Here is a 27,034-nt window from a genome sequence, read left to right as displayed (position 1 = left end):
ACGGTCCCAGCTTGAGCTGTTGACGCTAGTGGGCGCCAAGCCCCAGAGCGCAACACCGCTCAAAGTGCAAACCCGCAGCCTGGAAGAATTTCGAGAGCCGCCTTTGGACCAGTTCTGTTCTCCGTCTCAACCACCCCCCTTTTCTTTCTTCTCTTGTCTTCATAGGCTGCGGTGTCTGCATCATAGCTTCCCACAATATGGCTTCCGCTGCTCCCCCAGCTGCTCCTAGCAGCACCTCCTTCAAGGTGCGTCTATTGCGGAGGGGAATTTACTGTGGGCCGAAACTGATATCTTGCAGGACAAGGAGAAGCCTGTCGCCGTGCGGGCATCCAACATTCTCGCTGCTAGAGGTGCGTTATGCGTGATCCTGAAAATAAATTACCATGCTAATGAGATGCAGCTGTTTCCGATGCAATTAGAACGGTACGCGTGCAATGATGGAAGTATCGGGATGAGGGGCTAATTCGTTATACAGTCATTGGGACCCAGGGGTATGGACAAGATGGTAGGCATCAGACTTTCATTCCGATCGATTCAGCCACTAATTTAAATACAGATCCAAACGCCCAAAGGAAACACAATTATCGTACGAATGCCTGCCTGACACTCCGAGATACAAGGCACTAACCGCTTACCCCCCGCAGACCAACGATGGAAACACGATGTTGAGAGATATGAGCGTTATGCACCCCGCTGCCCGTATGCTAGTCGACCTCAGTGCTGCCCAGGATGTTGAGGCTGGAGATGGAACGACATCGGTTGTTGTGATTGCCGGAAGTCTGCTGGCTGCTGCTGAGCGTCTGCTTGGAAAGGGTATTCACCCAACTGTGATCTCCGAGTCCTTCCAGAGAGCCGCCGCTGCGGCTGTTGAGATACTTCACAACATGTCCCGCCCGATCAACCTGATGGACCGTGCCACCCTCCTACAAGCCGCCTCGACCTCGCTTTCTTCCAAGATTGTGTCACAGCACTCCAGCCTTCTCGGACCGATGGCCGTGGACTCCGTGCTGAAGGTGGTTGACCCTAAGACGGCAGAGAACGTGGACCTCAGGAACATTAGAATTGTCAAGAAGGTTGGCGGAACAATTGAGGACAGTGCGATGGTTGATGGCCTGGTCCTGAACCAGGGGGTTATCAAGAGCAGCGGTGGTCCCACAAGAATTGAGAAGGCCCGGATAGGATTGATCCAGTTCCAGCTCAGCCCGCCCAAGCCTGATGTACGTTTCTTGATATCGCGGATACTGTGTAATGCACTTACTGACGTTTTTATCAGATGGAAAACCAGATTGTTGTGAACGACTACCGCCAGATGGACAAGATTCTGAAGGAGGAGCGCCAGTACCTGCTCAACATGGTCAAGAAGATCCAGAAGACAAAGTGTAACGTCCTTCTGATCCAGAAGTCCATTCTCCGTGATGCTGTGAACGACCTCTCACTCCACTTCCTTTCCCGCCTCAAGATTCTCGCCATCAAGGACATTGAACGTGACGAGGTTGAGTTCCTGTGCAAGAGCTTGGGCTGCAAGCCCGTCGCCAACGTCGACTCCTTCACAGAAGACAAGCTCGGCACCGCTGACCTCGTAGAAGAGGTCCAGTCGTCTGGTGCTCGCTATGTCAAGATCACCGGCATCAAGGCCCCCGCAACTGCGACCAACCAGACCGTGTCCATCGTCGCCCGCGGCGCCAACAACCTCATCCTCGACGAAGCCGAGCGCTCTCTTCACGACGCTCTGTGTGTCATTCGTTGCTTGGTCAAGAAGCGCGCCCTCATCGCCGGTGGTGGTGCTCCGGAAATCGAAGTTGCCAATCTCCTTGCCAAGCGCTCCCGTGAAATCACCGGCACAGAGTCCATCTGCTGGAAGGCCTTCGCGGACGCCATGGAGGTCATTCCTACGACGCTCGCCGAGAACGCTGGTCTCAACTCTATCAAGGTTGTCACAGAGCTCCGACACCGTCACGCTCAGGGCCAGCACAACGCTGGAGTCAGCATCCGCAGCGGTGGCGTGAAGGACGACATCACCGAGGAGAACATCCTGCAGCCCCTGCTTGTGAGCACCAGTGCAATTGAGCTTGCGGCGGAGACGGTGAAGATGATTATGAGAATTGATGACATTGCGCTGTCGAGGTAAGCGATGATCGCTGCCTAGGAGGTTGGATCATATAGAAAAGTGAACATGTTATCATGACACGTAGTAATATACTCAAAATCAACATATCTTTATTGTTGCTGTATGCAATACCAAATAGTTCTTGATAATTCTGCGCCTTCGTATCCATGATACTCTGTAACTTAGTTACCATGGATTGGGGTTGGTGGAGGACAGTCTATTTCTATTTAGACAAGGCAGAGAGTTTATCTGAGTTTAGTTTTATTTGTAGCTACCAAAGTTAAAAGCTTCATTTCGTGGAAATTCTCAATTGTGTTTTTCAGGCTGACGTTGGGCTAACCATGAGCTGTCCAGGTATGTTTTTCACTGCCTCGAAGAGTAGTGTCGAGACTCGAGAAGCGTAAAAGCCAGCACTGCCCATGGCACACTTTATCCGCATTGAGAAAAAACTGGCAGTGCGTCTATGACCGGATATAATAGGAGTGTGAACTAGGGGTGTCGATTCTTAAAGAGGATGGCACCATTTACATGAGGAAGGCTCCTTTGAGACGGACGCTTCCTGCGCAGAACCAAGAGACTAGAGGGTGCGATATTGAGAAGTTGCCCTCGGAGGCAGGTTTATTTTGTTAGATTTGAACGCCCAAGCCTCTGAACATGGTTATGGCTATTTCAAGTCATTGATCAAAGTCGAATCTCTCGGAGTGAGCAGCCATAGCAGTTCTTTGGTGTTGCTGAGGTTTACTCAGGTTGCAACAGCACTGAGCCGGATTTTATAAGAGCATTCTTCAGCTTGTTATTTTCAGCTTGTTATTCTATCTAGGAAGAGGCAAACGAGAGGTCATCGTCATTCTAGGTGACTAGGTTGCCATACTCAAAAGCCAGTAAAATCCAGAGGAAACATGCATCTCATTGAAAAAAAAAGTAAAAATAAACTGGAAAGGGTGATATTATTTACAGGCAAATGCCCAACATTCAAAATATTTTCGCACAAAATTGTGAATGGTACGGAGCATTCGCCTACCCAAAAAAAAAAGAAAAGTCGTAACACGTTGATCAAAACATTCGACCACCGGGGTTTTTGTCCCAATCACAGCATGTGATGAGATCAGAGGCCGCCTCCAGGGCCGGGGTTAATCCCGTAGGTGTGCATGTCATTGTAGACATCAAGCAAAAAGCCAGCGGAGTCGTCTTCGAATTGAGGTTGCTGCTGCACGTCTCCATAATGTATTCCCTGTGGCTGTAAGGTGAAATCACCGTAGAAGTCATTGAACATGTTTGGGTTATTGCCGAAGTCTGCGAAGTCCATGTCTCCTCCAGTGAACAACAAGTTGTCCTTCATCTCTGGGAACATATCCAGTGGAATGTGAGCATTTTCTAGTGGTGGCATATCAAATGGCTCAGAGGGCGAGTTAATGGTACCCGTGGTCGGGGTAACAGCATCCACTGTGCCCGTCACCGGCGTTGGCATTCCAGTCACAGAATGCTGAAAGTTATTGAAATCTAGAGTTTCCGGTGTGAGAGCTGAAGAACCCCAGTGAACCGACTCCTGCTTCAATTCAACCTCAGAGGGAGGTGTCATGCTCCAGATATCGGGCTTGGGCTGGGCAGAGCCACTGGATGGGGTGGGGCTCTGTTGCATGGAGGCCCGCTTAGTTACTCGGCCGTTGTTCTTGGAGCGCATGTACACCCATCCATGGGTCTTCTCCATGTGTTGCTTGCAGTTGCTTTCTCTCTTAGACTTGTAAGAGCAAGATTCAAACTGGCACGAGTACAAACGGGGTGCGTCAGAGTGTTTGTCATTGTAGTGGCGCTCTGCCTCTTTCTCGGTAGCCCACCCCTTGGTGTGGTACTTGCAGGAAGCGACGGGACACTTGAAAGGACGAGAGTGGGACTTCTCGTGCTTCGTGAGGTCGCACGGTCGGGCAAAGACCTTGTCGCAATCCTTGCACTTCTTGTTGATGTTCATGGGAGGCGCATTCTTCTTGCGACGAGCCATAGATCGCTGAGCACCTTCGTCCGCGGACGCGGCGCTAAGAGTCCGCTTCATTGAAGGAATAGTGTGATCCTCGTAAGGCTTCCCAGTGCGCAGAGAGACAGCCTCGCCATCTTGCTCGACGACCATTTCAAGAGGGCGTCCAGTTTTGGAGATCCCGCCTTCAAGCCGGAGTTCAGGGGCTCTATAAGATAGTCGGTTAATTGATGTTCTGTAAAATGAAAAGGACGCCATCACATACTTCAGCTTTTCATCGGTCTCGTGCTTCTTCCGCCATTCGTCGCGAATTCTCTTGAACTGCGAAACCTGCTCCAAGAGATCCACAAAGTAGCCATTGTTGTATGGCTTGTCGGTTGGTGTGCACAAGTCCCGGCCGTTCAAGAAAGAGACGGTCTGGCCAAGGCACAAAATGGTATGCTGGCAGAACCGAACATAGGCAGCATCGGTGGTCTTGACTGCCGGAGCGAGCGAGAACACCGTCTTCTCAAGGTCACGCAAGCAGGAAATGCGTTCATCTTCAATCTGTTGACGGACATCTTCAAGAATAGGGTGGAATGACTTAAGTCGCTCATTTTCGAGAAGGGGGCCAAGGGTGTGCTTCTCAATCTCCGCGTAGCCATCAGAGCTGAGTTTGTGCTTCTTGGAGCTTTCAACCTCCATGGCGCTGATAGAACGAGTGATGGCTGATTGAGAACGGGTGAGGACTGAGTTGCTGCCACGAGACAGCTGGCCAGCTTTTACTGAGAGGTTGTTAGCGAATGCAAACGCGGAGAAACCCGGCCTTGACCATGTACCTTTGTTAGACGACATAGACTGACTGCTGCTGATAGAGGAGCCGATTCCACTATCAGAAGCATGGCAGTGGACTCTCTGAGCCCTCCGAGAACGTTCCTTGGGCATCGGGCTGGGCTGGCGTGAGCGCTCAACAGAGCCCTCTTTCCGCGTTTCAAGGTGAAGCCGGGCAAAGCTCTTGGGGGTAGGAAGGTTCTCTTTATCTTCGGAGGTCGACGGTGTGACGTCGTTCAAGTCAAGGCGGTCCAAGATTTCGGCCATACGCTGTTGTCCAGCGGCGATAGCTTCCAAAGCGCCAGGGCATGTGGGAGAGCGTCGAGGTAGCGAGGGCACAAAAGGGTCACGGTCGGAAGCGCGAAGGATGGATGGGTTAAATGTTTCACCTTTGCGAAGTCGGAGCCGCGAGGGTAGGGATGGTGATTGTTCTTCGGACGGGTCGACTGAGGGTTGAGTTGCCCTGAGTGGACGGCGCCTTGGGTGGGCTCTTATAGAGTCAAAGTTCTGTGCTGAACTCATGGTGGATGGTCCCTAGTGTTCCGAAAAGGGCGTTAGCAAGGGCGAGCGGGCACCTGAATGGAAAGGAATGACTCACTATTGATGAATGACCGAACCAAAGGGAAGTTTCTGGTTTGACGAAGAGTGATGCAGCCAGTTAACGGCTGGCAGGTCTGCCGAGTTGCAAATGATTAGACGGTGTACAAGGGGGAGGCGGGGAATATATCGGTCCTGTTTAGATGATCGGAGCCGGGGAACCATTTGAGTACATACTCGAGTCGAAAGCAAGTGATGCCCTGAGTGTCGGCGGGATAGCAGAACCCAGTGCAGCAGAGAGGGTGGGGAGGGGGGTGTCTGGGCGATGCTAGTTATGAATAAATATACGAATGGTTGCAACCTAGCAGAGTCGATGGAAAATGCAAATGAAAAGAGAAAAGATAATGCAAACTTGGGGAAGAGAGAGGGAAAGAGAACAGGGTGAGATCAGGGACGACGACGCTTTCTTGATGGATTGCGGCTGAGCCTGGAGGCGCGGTTTCGATGCTGCCTGATTTGACAAGCCCTGCTAGGCCTGTTTGAGATTAGTTGTAATATATTACGGTTTCTGTCCCGGATACAAATCCTCCGGAGCCGGCACGCCGTCCATTCTCCACTTATGAGGTATCATCCAATAGATGGTTTGCTTTTAGAACGTTTCGAAACGTTCTTACGGACATGAACCGATCCGAAAATAGTAAACAACCCACCACGGCCTGCTGCGGATTTCTCCTCATCGACGATCCTCCATCGATCAGTCCAACAGAAACTCCACCATGATGGCAGTCAGGCAGTGTTGGACGGAGCTTTTTTCCATCCTTAAAAGCCTCAGGGTCTCTCCGACTTATATATCGTAAAAGCGTTCGAGATGCTCGAATGCTAGCAGTGCCGCAAATCCACGGGATACGTATTCGAACCCTGTGTCGGACACAGCCACTGTGATGGTCGACGTAAGCCGTGCTGCTTCACCATCCAACAGTCGATAATGATTGCTGTGTTTTTATTGGCTAATGCTGAGACCACGAACAACTCCTTCGCATACGATGACATACGGCGGTTCAAATCGACATGATGATGGCAGTATTCTTGATCGTGGTTACTGAGTTTTTTGTTTTTTTTTTTTTTTTTTTTTTTTTTAATTTGCTGCCTAAGTATCCATCCCGTATTTCTCCCCAGTGACGGCACGCCGTGGCTTTCATTTTTGTAATTCTGGGGCAGCCTGTCCCTTTTCGGAAAGTGGAATATCATCATCGGCCACCAAACTTGCGGTACACATTTATCTCAAAAGGCTTGTCCCTATTCAAGCCAAGATATTTGACTTACCAAGCGCTCGACAGTTTCTGAGGGTCCCCATTTGTGGGGGCGGTATCGCTGGACCGACTCTCACCTTCTGGCTTACTGGCTTACTGGGTCGTGCCCCGTATCAAGACGGAGAAAACAGCAGAAGGAATTCTGGGCTCAACAATTTCACGATGCTGGATGGCAGGCGGCTCGATTTCTTGAAGGCATGGAAACGACCATGGTTCAAGTCTGCATGGGCAAATGGCATTAGGGACGAATGGTTCTCGTTCGAGATGCTACTCGTTGCCCATCTCCACTGAGCGGCATGGGGACGAGCAGCAGTCGGCGCTTATGTTTTGGCCGCGGTGCAATCAATCAACATTCTGCGGATCTCCCGCAAGCATTTTATCATGAGCCCCTGCGGCCGTTGAAGCTCAACGCCACAATCCAGGCCAGTTTCTCAGGTTAGCGATGCACAATAGCAGTTGGGGGGAGCGATTTTACGTATCGTCCATGAGAGTGATATTCTTTCTCCGTATATCTGGTTCCCTGGCCAGATTCACAGGCGATGATCTCGGCGGCTGGAAGTTGCCAGAATATCCCGAAATCTCCCCAAAGATACCACCACAGTTACTAGCTTAATCTTATGTTACCTCTAATTCAACTAACTCAACACGGTCGTATCAGATCCAGTCCATAACGGAAAGGACGAGAATTCAGCAACCTGGACTGTGAGGAAGAAGGCGGGACTTCGACCACTAGTTCGCTTCAGATTGGTCGAGGAAGTGAGCCTCAATCTGCACGAGCGGACTCGGTCGACGGAGTCGGATGGATTGTTTGACCGCTCAAATTCAGCCCCTGGCCAATGAGGTCCCTGGTGGAGGCTCTTTGAGTCGGTGTCTTTTCTGGAGCTTTGACTTTGTCTTTCACCCTGGAGTAAGTTGGACCCTGGTTGTTCCCTCTTCGACTCTGCGAGTTGCGGAACCCGCGGCATCGTCCGCATTCCTCGTCTTCGAAATGTCGACGCCTGAGGAAAACTAGGCATCGCAAATCCAAACTTCAGTCGAAGATCCAGAACACGAGAGCGAACTTAGGGAAATCCTGGTACCTACTTCGACCCTTCTGCTGACGACACGACCGCCCAACACGGAGATCCTTTTCGCAAGGAAAAGGATGACTCCGCCACAAGACAAAGAAAGAAAATACCGCATCCTTCGTGTTACGCGACACATGCACTGCACTCCAGTCTACTCTAATCCCCGAATCCCCGGATCCGAGTCGGGGAATTCCGTTCTCCGGGTTCTCAAGGCATTAACATATCTTCTCTCATAGAGTGCTGACGACTTTGACGCAATCGTGTCTTGACACGCGGCCTTGACTATACTTGTTACGGAGTACACCTTCATACTTCATTACTCAGGTCAAAGCGGCGTCCCCAGCGACAGACGAGCCGGAGCTCCCCAGCTCCCGGTCATCTGATGAGGCTCTACTTGCCGGCTTGATGGATTGCGCAGATGGATCTGTGCAGAAACTTAATTGAGTGTTCGAAGTACACGTACTACCTGACCCGCCGTCCGCAGGCAGCTGAATATCTACATTCCTGCCAAGTTGGAAGTCATTGAGGCTCTTGAGTACATTCCTTCTACTCGACAATGGGCTTTTGAGCATTGGAAACCGTTGATATCCATTTCCTTCTACACGGCTCGAAGCTCTCTCGAAGACATAGATGCTTACTTTTAGCTACGATGGTAAGAGCATCAAAGAGGCTCATCGAACTTCTAGAAGAGAATACTAGACTTGAACAAGCACATATACCCTACTACAGTTCTAGACTTAGCATTCAATAAGTGTTTCTTTGAGAACGAATCTTATAAATGACCCACCCAGGGTACCTTGTCGCTGCATCCATTATCTAGGTAGGAAGAAAGTTGGGTTGGGATTGCAATACAATCTTTTAGAAGGCCTTGTCTGACTGCCTGTAATTAAAGCTTTTTAAGGACTTGGTTTTCCGTGTTATAGCACGATTGAGATAGGGGTTCTATACTCTGAGCGAACACGTATGAGCGTGCTTGATTGTCAAACGTGATGCCCGTCCTTGGTCCAATTTTAAAAACAGCAATGCTTTAGCTGTAGCTCACAGAGAAAACTACTTTATCGAGGGATTTACCTAGAGTTCAAGCACGAGACTAGTCACTGGACAGATTGGATAAATCAACATTACCATACAAACACTCAAGTGGATATCAGTTCTCATGGAGTACGGTAGTATATAACAGGGATGCAATGCAAATACACATAAAAACGAAGATATATGTACAACAAAGGCCGGAGAAACATCATCAGCCAAATCAATCAACCCCGTCCGTCTTTGCCAAGTGATCCGTACGAATAACATAGTCATCATCGCCATTAACTCCGTCGGTCCCATCAAGGGACGAGTCCGAGTCGCCGTTGGCAACGGCAATAGTCCTGCCCTTTCTGGGATTACCTGCCGTGCCCTTTCCCTTGCCTTTACTGGCAACTGAGTGACCACTGGCGCTGCGCATGCCAGCCGACGCTGCTTGCTTGCCCTTCCCCTTGCCGGTGTCGGCAGCTTGGTCGCCATCGCCGTTTGTGACGGGACCGCCGATGATACCGTCAGGGTCGTTTCCGAGCTTCATAGCCTCGATTGCTTCGGCGATGGTTTGGGGTGCGGATTGTGGGTTTTCTTGCTTTTGTTTGTCGGTGGACTCGAACATTTGGCGGATTCTTTCGAAGTGCTCTAGTTCTTTGGCGCTGCAAGTTGTCAGAATTAACGTTAAAGTGTTAAAATATAGGGTCGGGAACGTACCTAACACTGGGGACGAGCTCGCCTTGCGCCGAGTCAAAGTCCTCCTCTGTGACCATTACAGCAACATCATCGGGCGTGGCAAGGTGGTCGAAGAAGTATGCGGTGCTGACTGGACCACCAGCGAGCTGCTTAATCTTCTCGTCCACCGCTGTAGCTTTGCGAGTGATTGCCTTGAGCATGGCATCAGAGCACAGAGCGTAGAGATCAGCACCGGTGTAGGTGAGAGGGAGTCGCTCGGAAACTCGGCTCAGGGAAAGTTCTGGAGCGAGCACGAACTTTCTCGTCAGCGCCTCCAAGATGGTGGCTTGTTTATGATGGGTATCAGAAACTCCAAGGTAAAGCATCTTGTCGAAACGACCAGGTCGGAGAAGCGCCGTATCGAGAAGGTCAGGTCGGTTTGTGGCACCGATGACGAACACACCACCACTGTTCTCTTCTCCGCCGTTCATACCGTCGAGCTCGGCAAGAAGCTGACTGACGATTCGGTCCATTACACCACCGCTGTCGCCTTGGTTTCCTCTCTTGGGAGCAACAGAGTCGAGTTCATCAAAGAACACAACGCACGGCCGAGCGTCCCGTGCGCGCTGGAAGACGCGCCGGACATTTGCTTCAGACTCACCGATATACATGTTGAGCAATTCGGGGCCCTTGACGGAGAAGAAGTTCAAAGAGAACTCCGTAGCGATAGCCTTGGCAAGAAGGGTCTTTCCGGTACCAGGAGGACCGTAGAACAAGATACCACTTCGCTTCTTCATGCCCTTTGCGAACAGCTCGGGGCGCTCCAAAGGTAGTTGGATAGTTTCCACCAGAGCGTCCTTGACGTTTGTGAGACCACCGACGTCGTCCCAGCTGACGTTGGGAATCTTGGGAGCACCAATAGAGTCGGCGAAATTCTTCCTTGCCGCTTCGACAGCAGTGTCAAAGTCTGCTTTGGTGACACCTCGCACTGCCTCTCCTCCGGCAAGGAGGACATCGCGGACGGTAACCTTAGTGTTGGAGGACTGTTTGCTAGCGATCTCAGCGAGCTTCTCAAGTCGTCCTGACCGCGCTACCGCAGCGCGCTCAACGACATCCACCAAGTCTCCCGCGACAAGCGCAGCAGTCTTGAGAGCAACCGTTCCTAAGTCAGCATCAGGTGCTAGCTTGATGCTGCGCTCAGAGACGGCATTTCGAAGGATTCCCTCTCGCTCTTTCTCTTCCGGGGCGGTTATTTCAAATTCATGTGTGAACATGCTGCGGATACCCTCGGGAATCTGCTCAACGTCTGTGGTCGTGGCAATGATAACCCGAGCGTCCGCCAGGATCTCGGTCATGGCTGAAACAATCCGGTCTGCAGTCAGAACTTCAATGTGCTTGATCAAAAGAGCCGTGCAGTCCGCGCCGCAGTGGAACGCACGCTCTGCTCTGGCTTTCAAATATGCCTCGGTCTTGACATCGCCGCCATTGGCACCGCCTTCGGTAAGGATATCGTAGGCGTCGATGGGGAAGGTGTGAAGTCCGATATCCGAACATGCGCGAGCCGCTAGGCTGGCCTTTCCGATATGACGTTGCTGAGATCTAAGGAGAATGACTACAGGCTTCATCCCGAGCTGAATCGCGCGCGCACTTGTGGCCACCGACATGAGATCTCGAATACGTTGCTGTACTGGGGAAATGAACGGTTGCGGCAGCTCAGTCACAACACCGTGTATCGTTTGAGCGTCGACCACGGGCTTAGGAATAGTCTTGGTTCCAAGCCAGTACTCCCAGCCATTGTTGAGAGTGTTTGGAATACGGCTGACGTCGCTTCCAGCCTGGACCATCCGCGTAGTAGCCGGATCTATAATAGCGACACCACCCCAGTCGAACTCTCCAATGTCATCCTGATCGTCTGGTAGGCTAGGGATAACTTGCCCGACGCGGAACCAGGCGACACCAACTTTCTTCACTCCGGATCCGTCAGTATCGGCCCCAGGACCTAATTTGATTGCGATATCATCATCCTGCCCGCCGTCGCTGGCAGCAGTCCCCGAAAAAACTGCTTTACCAAGAGTCTCATCAATGCTTATTCCAACTAGGTCGCCGCTCTTTAGCAGACGGCGTGTTGATTCGAAGTACTGCTTCAGTCCGGCAAATAGGGCTGGCTGCAGGACACGGTCCATCGATAGCGGTGTGCTAACCTTGAGCAAGGTCACTTCCTTCGCCAACGGGGGGCTGCGAGCGGCGGTTTTCATCTGATGTAAGACACCGGACTTGGGTCCTCCAACATTGAGATTCATCGGAGATAGTCGAACATATTTCGGGTTGTCGATGTTATTCAGAAGAATTGGAGGCACAAAGACGGACGGCGTCATGCGCATTCCGGGTCGCTGCGAGAAGCTCATACGCCTATCCCCAGACTGTTTAATTGCGTAGCGGGGCTTCGCGGAGGGGAGGCCGGGAAGTCCGTAGATTTTGACTGCGCGCCAGTCGCCATCTTCATATTGTTCAGTAAAGCTTCCCAGCTTAATGGAGGAGAAGATATTCGTTTGGGGCTCCTCAGAGGGTTCTATGCGGACCCAATCTCCCGAGAAACAACCAATCTTCGCCAATGTGCTGATGTCGACAAAGATAACGGCCTCCACATCGTCATCAGCCCTGGGTTTCGGATAGAGAAGTTCGTTAGGAATGCTCCGGAGTAATCCCTCTGCCTTGAACACTTTTCCGCCGCCTTGCCGGCCGGGGCGTATGGTTGAAGAGGTAAGGTTCGACACTATGGACCCAGGCGTGTGTATTCCATCCATGCGTCGGCCTCGAGGTGTAGCTGAAGTCATCCCGGACATCACACCAGAGGCCGGTTGCGGCAGCTCGGGTGCACTGAGCGAAATCATGTCGTCCAATGAATCATCCGACGAGTCGCTCAGATTTCCGCCAGAGCCTTCAGTTTCCGATTCTTCCGCATTGGATGTGCTTTCCATCTCGGTACTATCGTCAACCGGCTTATCCTCTGCGGCCGAATAGAACTGTTCATTGGACGTGTCGTCCGCCTCATCTTCGGCCACTTGTTTGAGGAAACCGGAGGGTGGGTGAATGCTTCGCTGTGGTCGATTGCCATGTGGACGTGCCTGAATGAGTACAATCTTGGTGGTGGGAAGCAAAAGTCCCTGGGAGACGGGTTCACAGAATGAAATGAGCGCAGGATGGGCCGGGGCATAGGTAATCGGATGTGGCGGCAATGGAAGCGGCAGCGAGTCGCCAGTATGTACGACCCGCTGCGTTCCCAAAGCCTCACGCACAGCAGCTGTAAGTCTCCCCTCTACCTCCGCTGCTGCTCTTTTTGAGTATCTCTTGGGTTCCTGCCCTTTCCCTCTGGCCCAGAGGCCATTGGGTACGTTGGAATTGAATCCGCCACCAAATTTGCTCTGGACATCGTCGTGGTTGCGCAGGAGGTCTCGCTCCACAGTCACATATATTGTATCGAGAGGCAAAGGAACCACATCCAAGACTCGGATCTCGATTAAGCGCAAGGTCTGCGGAGATTGCCGGGTAGGGTCCAACTTGCTCAAAGTGCGGACAAACGGCTGCAAAGAATCGGCGGAGTCGGGGAATATGATTGTAGAATTTGGGAGCAGTGATTCATTCGAGCGACCAGCGGATTGCGGGCGGACGGGGACGACGGTCCAGTTCAATGCCTCGACTGAGCTCGGGCCGGGTAAGTACGGGGAAATTGCGATGTAGCGGATACCGGAGTCGTCTTGAAAGTCATCTAGTTTCATAGCAATAGCAAAGGTTAGCTTAAGTAACCTTCACGGTAAGTAGACAAACTCACCGGTCGGATCTGAGGGTTGGAAGAGGTTGTTGGCCAAGTCGTCGGACACGACACCGACGCTGCCCCGCAAGTGGTGGTCAAGTGAGAGACGCGCAGAAACGGGCGCCCTGTTACGCAGCCGATTGCGAGCATGGTTTCTTCTCCGGCGCTTTGGCTGGCCAGAGCTCAAGTCGGGGCGTTCAAAGTCCATGATGGGGAGCGGAGTTGAGCGAGGGGCGCACGGAGGGACGGGGCACGCGGGACACAGGAATCAGGGGCAGAGGAGAATCAACAGGGCATTGCCTTGGAAAATGCACAGCAACAGAAGAGGGCAAGAATGAAAGAACGAATGCAGCCCAGCAGAAGGAGAGCCCCGAGCGCGATGCCACGAAAGATGGAGAAAGTCCGGGGAGACGACAGCGTCTCGGCACCGCCCTCCGTCGTCGTTTGCCTTCCCGAAGCCGAGGTTGACTCGAGCCATTCACAAGATCGCCGATTCGCCGGGACAGATGCAGGTGCCGTGCACTTTTCTCGACACTCTACCAGATTACACTCCATTGTCGAATTTCACTGTCGGATTCCACAGATAACTATTGAACACTGCAGCAGCTTTGGTCACGTCTGAACTTGCGCCGACCTCGGCCCCGCCAACTACCACAAAGCAACAGCAGTCTGGATGGACTAAAACACGACCTCAGTCATCAATTAGATCAACTTTCTACGATTTATCGATACCTCTGGTACATTTCATCGCGACAATCCTTTGAGACCAGTGAAGACGGTGCGGCTTCATCGCGACCATACGATGTTCTGAGCTTCGGCCGAGGTCAGCCCTCTGCTCCTACTAACCCATTAATGACAAAGCAGCGCAGCGAGAACGCGAGAACCCACGGTCACCGGAGCTCAAGGACGCAATTCTCCCATCTAATAAATCTCATATAAAGCACCTCGATCCCGGCAATCGCAGCCATGCCAATCGGCAACCCAGTCCAGAAGAGCCCCCATTGCCCCAATGCGGGGTTGCAAGCTCAAGCCAGATCGAGAGCAGCACGACAGCGAGATAGTTTACAACGGTAACAACTACGCAGTAAAAGATTGCCGACCCAAGCCTCCAAGCAGCTCATTTGTGCCGAACTTCGTGGCCTCGGTGATTTGAAGAGCAGCGACAGCTACAATGGAGTGGTCCGGAGGATATGAACTAGGCACGAGCCGAGGGCGGGTCAAGACCCGTGTCGACGTTGAAAGCTAGAAACCAGCTCAAGCCCGCATTAATGGGTGTGCTTAGGCCCACGGTGGCCATGACCGCATCGAAATCGCCCTGGAGCTGCCAGGGTCTCTTGCCAGCCTCGTACAAGACCTGCGTCGGGAGCCCAATGAAGCTCATGCGGATAAACGATCCGGCCTTGGAGGCAACATGGGCGCCTTTGACGACAAAGCGTAGAATATAGGGCGACATAGCCTAAACGCTACCAATCGGGATGCAACTAGCGGCCATGAGAAGAACCATCCGTTGAACATGCAGTACCCCATGTAGACCCCCAGCACCCGCACGCTGCGCACGTAGCGTATCCAACGGAGTGACCATACCCGAAACGAACGCTGAGCCAAAACTAGATATGGTTATAGCGCCGATACTGGCGGCGGCCAGATCTCTCTATCTCCATCGTATAGATTCGCCATGGTGGGTGGATGGTTGAACCGTGACCAAGTCGGAAGATTTCGAGGTTGCTTCAAAATACGCATTGAAGGCTAGAAGAACACTTAAGCATGAAAGCGCACCACCAAGCTATACAGCACACCTTGTGCGATGTGCATACTTCACTTAAGCCCACCAGTAGTTCCAGTCGACTCTACGATTATGAGGCATGTTCCCTCAGGGCGATCTCTGATTTCCTAACTGGGAGCATGCCCCCGTCAAGTGGCGGTATACAAAGTACAGAAATGTTTCTGATATTAATTATAGCCATTATCTGTATATCTAACATTCCCGTTGTTCATGAAAGTCATAATTGGACCCCTCGAGCATCCTGAACAGAGACCATGGTTGAAATAATATACAAGTCAGTCAGAATCAGACAACCTCCAAAGCCGCTTCGAATCTTCCTTCGGCTTCAAGCACGGCCACACCAGGTGCGACTCCGCATCAGAAAGCAGCTCCAGAAGTACACGAGTTTCGTGCGCATCATAAAACAGTTCGCCGCACATAGAGATGACCAGCCCAGCCACTGACCGCGCGCCCATATACTGCCGATTAGACAAAGTCACTCCACAAATCAACCGTACCGATTCCCGGATAGCGTCGTCATGGTTCCGGCCCTGCTGGCCCAGTCTGCCGATGCGTATTTGACAGGTATCCGGGTCCGACGCAAGCAGGAGAATGCGAGAGAGTTCTATATATTGACTTGCGGCGACGTGGTAGTCGCTGCAAAACCACCGCCTAGGGAAGGGATCGGATACGTGCTCTCGGTCTTTGCAGAAGATCGGGTGAAATGAGGGAGGACGCATGGCTTCCCAGTCGTGGAGATATTGCATTAGAGATTCCTAACGCTCTTTCGTTCGAGATTGGTTACCGTCGTACGCGAAATCGGTGGATCTGGCTGCGAGTGCAATGGCTCTGTAAGCCCACATTGGCTCGGATGCTGGGTTTAGAGATGTGTAGATGTTGCAGTGTTCGGTGATTGATCCGACTGGTCGTTGGGTTAGATTTGCTACGAATATCTCCTGGCGTAATATGATGATAAAAGCAGCATCCGTGATTAATGATGTGGTGATATTGCCGGCCCTTATGCAGATTAAGAGTTGAGCAGACAGCGTGTGGGAAACAGTATCTACTCCTGGATGTGGTACTGGTAATTGTAAGCCATACGGCCCTGTAGCAAGTAGTAGTGAGGAAAAGGTGTATGGACCATGGTCTTACCTGTCATTTCCTCTATAAGTCGGAGGATTAAGGCTGACGCAAAAACATTTTCTCCAACTGTTGTATCGTAGTCATTTAGAGCAGAGATAAGAGAGTTCAGACAGCTTTGCTGGCACTCTTCCGCAAATATGCTCAGTCGGCGTGAAGAAGCGCTCTGGTATCGTGCGGACACAGCAAAGATGGCATATAAGAGTGTCCTATCGGTGGTAGCAGCATTGGCAACATGGTTGCGAAAATGCTTTCGCGGATCACAGTAGTCAAACTAGCCAAGCAGTAAGTTAGCCAAACTTAAAGAAATGCTTCGAATTATGAGTTCTTACCCAAGGGGAAAGCCCAACCAGAAAATATTGAAAAAGTGACGCTTCGTACTCCGTCCTGAGGGGCCACAAGGGAGTGTTCTGACTGGAGGGAGAGAGGCCGCTGGAGAACGGGGTCGACGTCTAGTAATGCATTAATCGCCGATTCTTGCGGCGTCAATTTTAACTTCACTCGCTTGGAAGTCCAGCTGAAACAGTGAAAGCTGGCATTCGCCCCCCAGTAAGTCTCTATGCGAGATTTTTGCCGTAGGGATATCGGTCTGATTGAGCCATGCTTCCGAATCTGCAGTCTCACCGTGTAGAACGGAGCCTTCCCTTATCAAAATACCAGTAAATGAGAGAACTCTCGTTACATAGATTGATTATGGTTCTTGAAACTCAGAAAGAGAAAGATGAGGGAGAGGAGAATGCGGGGGGAAGTTGATGATTAATCACCAGGGCTGTCAAGCCCTAACTAACCTTCCCCTCATCCCAAGTATGAAGGGCTCTTAAGTATAGGGACATGTAAGGGATGTTATTCAGTCTAAGAAATACAGATAATTATCTAAATCTCGTATATGAATGTAGTTTTATCGTTCAACAGCTACAATGAGTGCAATACCTAATATGAACTATTTTAAACAAGAAATTGACGCCATATCTCATATAAAGTGCTTAATAGGCTATCTGACGACGCCAAATTTTAAGTGGAAGTGGTCCAGGAACCAAGATGAAGTGCTCGTAAACGGCCTGCTCGAAATCAGGCGACTGCAATTCAAACTCGTAGCGATGGTCCATGGACGCAATAATGATGGTCTGTTCCAGATAGCTTATATTCCGGCCGATACACCCGCGAGCACCAGCACTGAAGGTGATGAAGTACGGCTGGAGCTTCTTAGTACTGCCTCCTCCTCCTCATTATTATACTGTGGTTGTAAGACACCCGGTCTGGCGCCCAGTCGCTGATTGATGAAGTCCTTAGTTAATGCTTCCAGCTCTGGCGTTTCCAGAGTTTACGGTACATTGTGCGGCAAATGTTACTTGCTTTTCGTTGGAATTGGTCTGATATTTTACTTAACAAGCGTCTATTACTATTTGGCTCGTAATGATTTATGCCTTATGATTCTATCAATTGTGGACAGGATATAAAGTAAACTTACGCTCGCAAGAGGCCGAAGACAAGCACAACAGGCTTAACTAAACCCATCAGATTTTACAGAGCCCCAGTTTTACTTTCTATATAAGTATGATTCGATCAAATCTACCAGACCGATGGTTCCCGTCAATGCGCCCTAAAGCGCGCCCATGCCTATGATAACTGAGTAGGACGCCATACTAGCCGCGCTAATGCTTTCTCACTTCAAGTATGTGTTGTCAGCAGCAGGATATACTAATCTCAGAAGTATAGATTCTCCATTTGATATACTTGTTGTATTATACTCATTTTCAGTAGATGAAGTAACTGGATTACAATCGATTTCTTTCTCGGCTGTTCACTTTGAAACCTCGATGATCATAAATTTGGAGAATTGACCGGCCCTCGAATGGGGAGTAGACAGGTGACTTCCCAATAGGGACACCGCATGTCTCATTGTGATCTCTCGTGTTAGCTTTCTAACTGAAATCCATCCCAGCAACCTGCTGCGTGTTGTTGCGGTACTTGGATTGCTCCGTCGTAGCTACATCTTTCTCTTTACACGCCCATCAGCAAACCAGTCAATTAGTTATTTAGTTGCCGGACGGGATTGGTTATCTTATTTGGCTTTTGATGTCTTGATGCGTTTACTCTGGTAACTAAACATCTTGGGTTCGGTGGTCACTATCGCGGTCCGACTATATATATAAGTCGAGCATAGACCGACCTAATTTGACCACGTACAACTTCGGAAGTCCGCTTGCGATCGCCCAGCTATAGCTTACCCTGGACCATACTATACGTACTCTGTACCCGTAAAAGCCGGAGCAGCTCTCTTGTCACAACCAGTTGTGTTTCGTTGCTTCACCCGTACAGATAGTTCTACTTCGAATAGGAGCTTAATACATGCTACGCTGAGATCACAATTCACGGCAGATTCAAAAGAATAACTACGCGTATTTTATTGTTTAATCCTTGGATTTCATGGTACATCTGGGCAGGAGGACGAGCGGAGAAGATAACCCCGGAATGTAGATGTTGTTTACATGCCGCCATTGCCCTTAGCAACCATCACGTGTAGAGCTAAGCCCAATCAGGATGCGGGAGACTTCCCAGCCTCCCAAGTATTTCTGTTTATTCGACCTATACAGCAATAAGAACACAACAACCGACGCAGGTGCGACCGCCCAACCCCGGGGAATATACGACAGATGCAGCGGAACGCATGAGGCTGCCGTACCCTGTGAATTTCAACAATGGCCTCGCCGAATTCTCTCTCCACCGCCCATGCGACAGCCCTCCATCGGCAACAGTCCCGACAGATGTCCCGCGCCTCTCTCTCTCGCACTGGGTCTAGACGCACCTCCCCCGAAATCGACAACCCTCTCGCTCGTCGAAGCAGCGCTGCAGTTATTTCTAGACAGTACTCCACCGGCGATAGCTCCGATGATGAAGTCCCAGAACCAAAATTCAGCGCGTCTGTCAAGGCTCTTCTCGACGAGGATGACGTGAATGCTTCTCCTCGTCTACGAAACAGACACTCAAATGACCACCCTCGAAATATGCGCGTGGGATCGTCTGCATCCAGTAATGAAAGACGATCTCGAACCACCTCGCCACTGGATCAATCGAACGGCAGTCCTGCCCCGCGGGTAGTTCGCATAGGTTCTGCCCTGGGTAGCGGCTTGAGATCAAGAAGGGAGGGATCTCTTTTGTCAAACGGCGAAAATGCAGAGGCAGAAGTGGAAGTTGAAGCAAAGAGTCACTCGAACGATTTCATCACACCTGGCCCAAGAACGCGCAGTGTGAGGATCAATGCGTCGCGTAGCCATACGCGATCTCCTACGTCCCTATCACCATCTGAAAAACGATCGGTCAGCCGCAGCCCTCTTGGTGAACAATCAAGTGCTGAACGCCTCGAAGACGAAGGAAAATCTAGACACGAGAACTATGCACCGCCCGTCGGGACGTCCTCTGTGCTTCGCTCTCGTAATCCAGAAGACATTGGCATGCAAAGCTCATTGCGCGTGAAGAGAGTCGGCAGATTGACGGGTACATTTCTTAATGGCCCCGCGAGACGCGGCGTGCTGCAACGCCAGAGTGAGGAGAACCAATCTCCCAGCTATCTCTCCGACTCCAAAGAATCCGAAGGCGCAGACCAAAATGCTGAGTACGGTTATAAAAGCAGTGTCAGAGCATCATCCCCCAAGGTCTCATGGGCAGATCCCGAGCCACAACAAAAGAGCACAGATTACCGTCCCAGTGGTGGACCCTTCTCTAGGTCTTCATCTCCGAAGTCATATGTATCACATTCCAAATCCACCCCAGGATCATCTTCCGATGCGTCCTCGAAACCATCAAGCTCAAAAGAGCCCATATTCAAAGTACCTCCTCCCCCAACCTTGCCATCCGCCCGTGATCAAGAAAATGAACCTCCACCAACATTTAAGCGGGCCAAGCCACAGGGTTTCAATTTCCTTGATAAACCAGAGAAGCTTTCCGTCATTTATGGAGATGAAAAGAAAGACCAGGAAGCCCCAGCGGGTAACTCCCCCAGGAAGATCCTGTCTAATCGAAGCAACAACACCCCTCACAGACCGGCGCCCCCTCCTCCAAAGATGTCTGTTCTAGAGACTGCCACTACCACAGGAGGAGCAGCTACTGCATCCCAGTCTCGCAAGAAACGGAATCAGGTCTCGATCAACCACAAGCCGTTTACACGCCTGGATTGTATTGGCCGCGGAGGTAGCTCACGCGTCTACCGAGTTATGGCAGAGAACTACAAAATCTTCGCCCTGAAGCGTGTGAACCTGGAAGATGTCGATCCCACCACCTTGGCTGGATACAAGGGAGAAATTGATCTTCTTAAGAAGCTAGAAAACATCGACCGCGTTGTACGCCTGTTTGACTGGGAGCTCAACTCGGACAAGCATACCCTCAGCGTACTTATGGAAATTGGGGAGTCGGACTTGGAGAAAGTATTGACTTATAAGTTGAATGCTGAGGATGCCACGTTTGACGTCAACTTCACTCGATACTACTGGAAGGAAATGTTGGAATGTGTCCAGGCGGTCCACGAGCACAACATTGTGCACTCCGATTTGAAGCCCGCTAATTTCCTCCTCGTCCAAGGCCGACTCAAGCTGATTGACTTTGGGATAGCCAACGCTATCCAAGACCACACTGTCAATGTACACCGGGAACAGCAGGTTGGAACGCCAAACTACATGTCTCCTGAAGCTCTGGTCGACTCCAATGCGTCTCTCGGGTTGCCAGCAAGTGTTGGGAAGATGATGAAGCTCGGTAAGCCGAGTGATGTATGGAGTCTGGGTTGTATCTTGTACAAAATGGTCTATGGGCAGCCTCCATTTGCCAAAATCTCCAAGTACTTGGAGCGTATTCTGGCCATTCCCAATCCCAAAGTGAAAATCGATTTCCCAGCTTTCGGGATTGGCGGTGTCCAAGTCCCACCAGGACTCATTCGGACATTGAAGCAATGTCTGCAGAGAGACCAGACTCTGCGGCCAAGCATCAGCGAACTCCTCAGCCAACAGGACCCATTCCTATATCCTGATGCGCAGCTTGAAGGTGCCGTCCCCATCACCCAGGATGTTCTGGGCAGGATTCTGATCAACGTGGTCAATCATTGCCGAGTTCGCGGGGTGCCTAGCGATGAAGAGTTGGCTGCCTGGCCCGCAGGTTTTTTCGCAAAGATTAAATCAGCCTTGGAAGAAAACCCTTAACCCACTGGACTACCAATTTCCTTTGTTTTGGCGCTTTGGATCTTTGAACGACTTGATTACGACCAACTCGACTACAGCCGATTGTTTTCCTTTTTGTATAACATTTTCTCGGTGTTTTTTGATTGATTTTTTCTTTTGAATAGGGCAGGTGTTCGGTGTACTGGCATTGCATACAGCCTGGAATGCTGTCAGCGTGGTGTTTTGATTATATTGGAATATACTTAATGACTCTCTTCGCCTTCGGTGTACATATTACTTACCAACTTCAGTTCATCTTCTCATTTCTAATTCGACCATTTCGAGAATAGCGAATTTAATCATCTCGCTCCACTACTAGATGGTGCCACCCTTGCCATCTTTAAGCAATCCAGGCGGGTGCACAGTCGCACCGTAGCTATCAGTAAATTTAGTCTCGGAACAATTTATTGTGTGAAGGGTAATTTAAACATTCCCATTGCAATAGCAACATAAAATACAATACAATGCACGTAGTATCAAAATCTATCTGTACATAGTAGCCCTAAGCCACAAATAACCAGAGTCCAGATATAATCTTACTCCTTGTCCTCAACAACAATCTCCCCCTCCTTCTGCAACTCCTCCACAGACTTAACCTTCACCTCCATCACCCTCAGCAGCGTATACCGGTGCTTACTGGTGACCTTCTGCACGTGCCTCCGTCTCCTCTTCGTCTTTTCCTTCACCCGCAGCGGCTCCGAGTCAACGCCCATAACCCGCACCCGGCACTCGAACAGTCGCTCATCGACATAAGGCGCCCCCTTAAGTGTGAAATCGCGGGAACCCAGGATAGACGCGCGGTTAAGGCGCAGAACATCGCCGGCTTGCACGTTCGGCATAAGGAAGGGTAGGCGCAGGTGGTCTCCTTCCGTTATGAGGTACGGCCGGTCATGCAGGTGCGCGGATATGTAGTGGGGCTTCTGGTTGGTGAGATGCGGCAGTGTCTCGAGGAGGGATTTTGTCACGGTTAGGGGCTTGGTGAAGGTTGGGGCGATGGGTTGTTTGGAAGGTGGCACGTCGGCGCGGGTTAAGGGGGTTCGTGTAGTAGCGGCTGTGGTTTGGGTTTGTTGTGGGATGGGAGTTGAGGATTGAGCTCGAGGGGCAGCGCTCAATGGTTCGTCGAGGTGCGTGTTGGATGACGATGTTGTCGTTGTTGCTTGGTGAAGACAGGCCCGGAAGGTAGTGCTGGTTGTGAGAGAAGGGCGAGCTGCTTGCTCGAGAGGAAGAGCAAATGCCCTTGCCAGTGCTGATCGGGAGAACATTTTCAAAGGGTGCAGACGCCCTGACTCTGCCTGTGTCTTGGTGGTGGTCCGGCTGGAATTGGCGATTTGCTGGTGTTCCGGCCGACGACGAGAAATTCAGGTCGAGATAACAGGTCACGTGCGCGATTATCGGTCGAAACTTTTTTGAGCCCGCCTCCATGGAAACCACCACTTTCATCCATTCACCACCACCGTATACTCAGTCATCATGGTACGTTGCCGTGCTTTAAAATAGAAATATTTGCTTTAGGAACTCCGCTAACTGACTTTTTAATACAGCCCCAGAACGAGTTCGTCTCACTCCTTCCCGCCCACATCCCCACCATCTAACAAGTCACCAGGTATATCGAGCGCTGGACTAAACAGCACGGTAAGCGCTTGGACCACGATGAGCGTGTTCGAAAGCGCGAGGCTCGTGAGGGCCACAAGCAGTCCAAGGATGCCCAGAATCTCCGCGGTCTGAGGGCCAAGCTGTACCAGCAGAAGCGCCATTCCGAGAAGATCCAGATGCGGAAGCGCATCAAGGCGCAGGAAGAGAAGAACGTCAAGTCGTCTGCGCCCAGCGAGCCTTCCAAGACGCCCCTTCCACAATATCTGCTCGACCGTTCGGAGGCTACGAATGCCAAAGCTTTGTCCAGTGCTATTAAGGATAAGCGTGCGGAGAAGGCAGCCAAGTTCGCTGTCCCTCTCCCCAAAGTTAAGGGTATCAGTGAGGAGGAGATGTTCAAGGTTGTCAACACCGGAAAGAAGACGCATAAGAAGTCATGGAAGCGAATGATCACAAAGCCGACGTTCGTTGGTAACGACTTCACTCGGAGACCTGTGAAATACGAACGATTTATTCGGTGAGATTTGACTGCGGCGCTTTTACGCAAATAAATGCTAACCTGCTTCAGTCCCATGGGTCTGCGATACAAGAAGGCCAACGTCACGCAGTATGTTTAGCTCCTACCAAAGATGGTTGGACTTTTGCTAACATTCACCTTTTTTAGCCCCGAGATGGCCGTCACTGTCCAGCTTCCTATTCTATCCGTCAAGAAGAACCCTCAAAACCCGCTTTACACTCAACTCGGTGTCCTCACCAAGGGAACCGTCATTGAGGTCAACGTTTCCGAACTTGGTATTGTCACTGCGGGAGGAAAGGTTGCCTGGGGTAAATACGCCCAGGTGACGAACACACCTGAGAACGACGGCTGCGTCAATGCGTATGTTTTTCTTCCTCGATGTCGAATTATATTAGCTAAACCTCATAACAGTGTCCTCCTCGTTTAATCATCTCGACGCCGAAGAGAGACATAATGACTGTCTAGCTTTTACCTCTTGATACCATTTCATGTCCTAGAATTCTGATGTTCTACACTGTTTATTCACGGATGGCGTTTCTGGCGTGTAACACTGTCGTCGCAGTATATTTACCAAAAAAGTATATCAAATGATATTTAGCATTAATCAATGCATTTCTGATTTTTAGATCAGCTGGGAGCGGGCGCCATTTTCATGCAAAATATCCAAGATTCGAGACCGGGAGTATGAACTTGTTCGACCATGGCCCAAAATACATAATTTGTCTCTAAATCGAAACCGCTCCTTTCATCAAAGAAATCTAGCACAGAAATTCTATCCTTCTTTATCCTCCTATCTATATAACTACCAAAACCTACTCACAGGATGGACAAAACTATCCGTACTGGCAATGATTTTGAAGAGCATTCTACCCCAACCTGAAGCAAGACAATGGAATGTCGTAGAGGCTTCTGCCGCTTTAGTTTGACTCGGAGAAACAGGATAAAGCCAATGCGCTAGGCGGTGATCTAAGGGCAGGAGCACCAGACCTCCACATGATTTCCGCGCGACGCAGCAGTACCTACCTACATACCTGGTTACCGTAAGGTAGGCAAATCTAGTGATAAGATCCTTCTAGCAGCAGCGGCTTTGTTCACGATTTGGGTGCAAGAAAAGTAGGTTATGTAATGGCACCTTATCAACCATGCAAATAAACAAGAATGCTGCCCAGTCAGAAGTCGAACACGGTCCTATAGTTTCATTTCTTGTCCCCTGGTGGCTGGTAATCTTAGAGCAATGGTATTCTGTCAGGTGACCCAGGTTTCTATATCGGCCTAGGGCTCCGTGTGGCACAGCTCAGCGTTGGTTGAAATTCTCAGAACGTTGCTTGAATCTCCCACAATGAACGTCAACTTGTCAACCAACGTTCTGAGAATTCCTACCAACGCTGAACTTCAACCAACGCTGAGCTGAGCTGTATGCCCTTGTGTGTGTTGGTACTGTAACATGAAAGGAAAACGGAGTAGACCCGCACCATAAGACTAGGTGCTTGAGGAATGTTCCTCCGTAGATAGCTGTATTTTCTCACATTCTTTTATACGGCCCAGGGTGCAACCCTTCAAGATATGAGCCGCGAACGCGGGATTATATATTATATTCGACGCGGGTAAGGTGTGCGAGTAAAAGAAAAAGAAAAAGAAGTCGTTTATAAATTCTACTCGGTCATAGATTTCAATAAACTCGAATTTTTCAACAAGAAGCGTTGTTGGTGTAGTGGTAACATACAACCCTTCCAAGGTTGTGCGATGGGTTCGATTCCCATACAACGCAACGCAAATATATTTTTTCTTTTTCTTTTTGTGAAACCAGCCACCGAATTTTGACAAAATTTTGTCCTGCAATTCTGTCAATGCAAATAGCAATAGCGTTTACCCAATCGATAGCGAGACGATTGTCCTTGACTCGAAGTTGAAGGTCGACGCACCTTATTCAACAAATATAGTAGGACTACTAAATTATCCCATCATAGTTATTGTCTGGGAATATAGTAATGTACCACTTAAATATAGTATTACTGGGTAGAGTCTTGATAAAAATACTCGCCACAGTCGAGCTGGTATTGGTTTGTCTTCATGTTAGATGATAACTTCGCGTAAGTATCTCGGTTAGTCCTTTACGATTAGGAATATATATACATTGCTTGACCACACGAGGATAGAGGTCTAGCCCGGGCTGCCCGGCGATATATGTTGGCATATAATAATGCAATGGAAACACGGCCTAATACCGCTGGTGGCATCTTATGGTCGAACGGTAATAGCTACCGTTTTGATAATACCCCGTACCTGTCTACGGTGTAAGGTGTATGACTTACTACAGTCAGACCTCACTGTAGCAAATTCAATAAGACCGGCGGGAAATCCCGCCATATTTGTTTAGTATACACATATATATTTCCACTAGGCTCACTATGTTTGATCAGCTCTATAAATACTTACACCCATTATACAGGTTTTATGTAGGACTTTACAGCTTATATATTTCTACTAGCCTCTAACGATATTTGTATCGAAATACTATTCGACTAAAGAACCCACCTAGTGATATTAGGCCGTCTTTCTAATTGCATTATATACTGAAAATCTGTATGGCCAAGTAGGAAAACTGTACGAATTTTCAGTATAGAGAGGACTTAATAAGATAGGTGGGATTTTTTAATTTTGACACGAGTGTCCCCTCGTTAAAAGGAGGATCTTGCTATACCCGAGTTCGGTATAGTTGTGGTGATATTGTCGTTCGTCTACCACTAACTAAAGCTTGCCTTCGTCTACTCTCGCCATCAGGTCCCCGAATAGTCCGATGAGAACTAGCTACGATTAGTTAGTTATTACGACGCTGCTATTTTTACCCGACTGTCCGCTTCGTTTGACGACTCATCTTCTTCAGCAACTTAATTTATACAGTAGCCAGGTCTGAATGGAGGGGTGAGCGGCGTGGCTTAATCTTGTTGGTAGCCGGTTGGTTGGGGGATCACGTGTAGCAGCCTTCGCGGTCGTAACAATTAACACTATATCAATCCAATATCAACTCTAGAATAAATATTCTTCTAAGATTACTAATTAACGCGTTGTTGGTGTAGTGGTAACATACAACCCTTCCAAGGTTGTGCGATGGGTTCGATTCCCATACAACGCAATTATATAATTAATTACTAATTAACGCGTTGTTGGTGTAGTGGTAACATACAACCCTTCCAAGGTTGTGCGATGGGTTCGATTCCCATACAACGCAAATTATATAATTTTTCTTTTTCATGGTGTGGGAAAAAAAAGATTTAAGCTTATGATAGTCGCCTTCCATGTGGTAGCGATTGATTCGGGTTCGATTCCCGAACGGCGCAGAACTTTTATTAGAGAGGATATCAGTTTTTTGTATAGCAGCAGAGTGAGTACGTAGTAGTGCAGATATCGCACCAATTTAGGGTCGCCGATAATCACGTGCGGCGGCCGTGGGGCCCTACTTGGATACAGACCAATAGGCGTCGATCAATATCATCCCAAAACACCGGACCGTCGCTCGT

General features: G+C 49.9%; 9 protein-coding genes and 3 non-coding genes across 12 annotated transcripts; 7 read left to right on the top strand and 5 right to left on the bottom strand.

Annotated features, from left to right (window-relative positions):
- Nucleotides 1-101: 101 nt before the first annotated feature.
- ASPVEDRAFT_39592 (chaperonin-containing T-complex subunit CCT4) lies at nt 102-2,406 on the top strand. Its single transcript, XM_040811957.1, has 7 exons — nt 102-245; nt 299-350; nt 401-423; nt 476-505; nt 557-586; nt 645-1,217; nt 1,274-2,406. Exons 1-7 carry the CDS (start codon nt 198-200, stop codon nt 2,126-2,128), a joined length of 1,611 nt encoding a protein of 536 aa, XP_040665942.1. The 5' UTR covers nt 102-197; the 3' UTR covers nt 2,129-2,406.
- Nucleotides 2,407-3,212: 806 nt separating this feature from the next.
- Nucleotides 3,213-5,408, bottom strand: ace1 (putative C2H2 transcription factor (Ace1); the record flags this gene model as incomplete). Its single annotated transcript, XM_040817084.1, has 3 exons — nt 3,213-4,284; nt 4,342-4,840; nt 4,895-5,408. The coding sequence occupies 3 exons, from the start codon at nt 5,406-5,408 to the stop codon at nt 3,213-3,215; spliced, it is 2,085 nt and encodes a 694-aa protein (XP_040665941.1).
- A 1,945-nt stretch (nt 5,409-7,353) lies between these two features.
- Nucleotides 7,354-8,078, top strand: ASPVEDRAFT_551287 (uncharacterized protein). The gene is made up of 2 exons (XM_040815026.1): nt 7,354-7,640; nt 7,746-8,078. The coding sequence occupies exons 1-2, from the start codon at nt 7,533-7,535 to the stop codon at nt 8,034-8,036; spliced, it is 399 nt and encodes a 132-aa protein (XP_040665940.1). The 5' UTR covers nt 7,354-7,532; the 3' UTR covers nt 8,037-8,078.
- Nucleotides 8,079-8,889: 811 nt separating this feature from the next.
- Nucleotides 8,890-13,697, bottom strand: pex6 (AAA family ATPase peroxin 6). Its single transcript, XM_040811956.1, has 3 exons — nt 13,322-13,697; nt 9,535-13,258; nt 8,890-9,479 (listed from the first exon to the last, which is right to left on the bottom strand). The coding sequence occupies exons 1-3, from the start codon at nt 13,509-13,511 to the stop codon at nt 9,053-9,055; spliced, it is 4,341 nt and encodes a 1,446-aa protein (XP_040665939.1). The 5' UTR covers nt 13,512-13,697; the 3' UTR covers nt 8,890-9,052.
- An 801-nt stretch (nt 13,698-14,498) lies between these two features.
- Nucleotides 14,499-14,885, bottom strand: ASPVEDRAFT_81757 (uncharacterized protein; the record flags this gene model as incomplete). The annotated part of the gene is made up of 2 exons (XM_040817083.1): nt 14,499-14,722; nt 14,771-14,885. 2 exons carry the CDS (start codon nt 14,883-14,885, stop codon nt 14,499-14,501), a joined length of 339 nt encoding a protein of 112 aa, XP_040665938.1.
- Nucleotides 14,886-15,841: 956 nt separating this feature from the next.
- Nucleotides 15,842-17,038, bottom strand: ASPVEDRAFT_26931 (uncharacterized protein; the record flags this gene model as incomplete). The annotated part of the gene is made up of 4 exons (XM_040809962.1): nt 15,842-16,170; nt 16,218-16,479; nt 16,587-16,817; nt 16,994-17,038. 4 exons carry the CDS (start codon nt 17,036-17,038, stop codon nt 15,842-15,844), a joined length of 867 nt encoding a protein of 288 aa, XP_040665937.1.
- A 1,768-nt stretch (nt 17,039-18,806) lies between these two features.
- Nucleotides 18,807-21,722, top strand: ASPVEDRAFT_39585 (serine/threonine/tyrosine protein kinase MPS1). The gene has a single exon (XM_040811955.1). The coding sequence runs from the start codon at nt 18,905-18,907 to the stop codon at nt 21,389-21,391; it is 2,487 nt and encodes an 828-aa protein (XP_040665936.1). The 5' UTR covers nt 18,807-18,904; the 3' UTR covers nt 21,392-21,722.
- Nucleotides 21,723-21,800: 78 nt separating this feature from the next.
- ASPVEDRAFT_39584 (mitochondrial 54S ribosomal protein bL21m) lies at nt 21,801-22,734 on the bottom strand. Its single transcript, XM_040811954.1, has one exon. The coding sequence runs from the start codon at nt 22,669-22,671 to the stop codon at nt 21,946-21,948; it is 726 nt and encodes a 241-aa protein (XP_040665935.1). The 5' UTR covers nt 22,672-22,734; the 3' UTR covers nt 21,801-21,945.
- A 118-nt stretch (nt 22,735-22,852) lies between these two features.
- Nucleotides 22,853-24,278, top strand: ASPVEDRAFT_39583 (rRNA-processing protein NSA2). Its single transcript, XM_040811953.1, has 6 exons — nt 22,853-22,882; nt 22,951-22,961; nt 23,013-23,516; nt 23,568-23,606; nt 23,664-23,876; nt 23,928-24,278. The coding sequence occupies exons 1-6, from the start codon at nt 22,880-22,882 to the stop codon at nt 23,941-23,943; spliced, it is 786 nt and encodes a 261-aa protein (XP_040665934.1). The 5' UTR covers nt 22,853-22,879; the 3' UTR covers nt 23,944-24,278.
- Nucleotides 24,279-25,213: 935 nt separating this feature from the next.
- ASPVEDRAFT_t56 lies at nt 25,214-25,284 on the top strand. The gene has a single exon. It is a non-coding gene; the product is annotated as a tRNA-Gly (tRNA).
- A 1,294-nt stretch (nt 25,285-26,578) lies between these two features.
- ASPVEDRAFT_t57 lies at nt 26,579-26,649 on the top strand. The gene has a single exon. It is a non-coding gene; the product is annotated as a tRNA-Gly (tRNA).
- A 25-nt stretch (nt 26,650-26,674) lies between these two features.
- ASPVEDRAFT_t58 lies at nt 26,675-26,745 on the top strand. Its single transcript has one exon. It is a non-coding gene; the product is annotated as a tRNA-Gly (tRNA).
- The last annotated feature ends 289 nt before the right edge of the window (nt 26,746-27,034 follow it).

This window comes from Aspergillus versicolor (assembly GCF_001890125.1).
Source record: "Aspergillus versicolor CBS 583.65 unplaced genomic scaffold ASPVEscaffold_3, whole genome shotgun sequence".
NCBI classification, from domain to species: domain Eukaryota; kingdom Fungi; phylum Ascomycota; class Eurotiomycetes; order Eurotiales; family Aspergillaceae; genus Aspergillus; species Aspergillus versicolor.
This window is presented reverse-complemented; position numbering and strand designations above follow the sequence as displayed.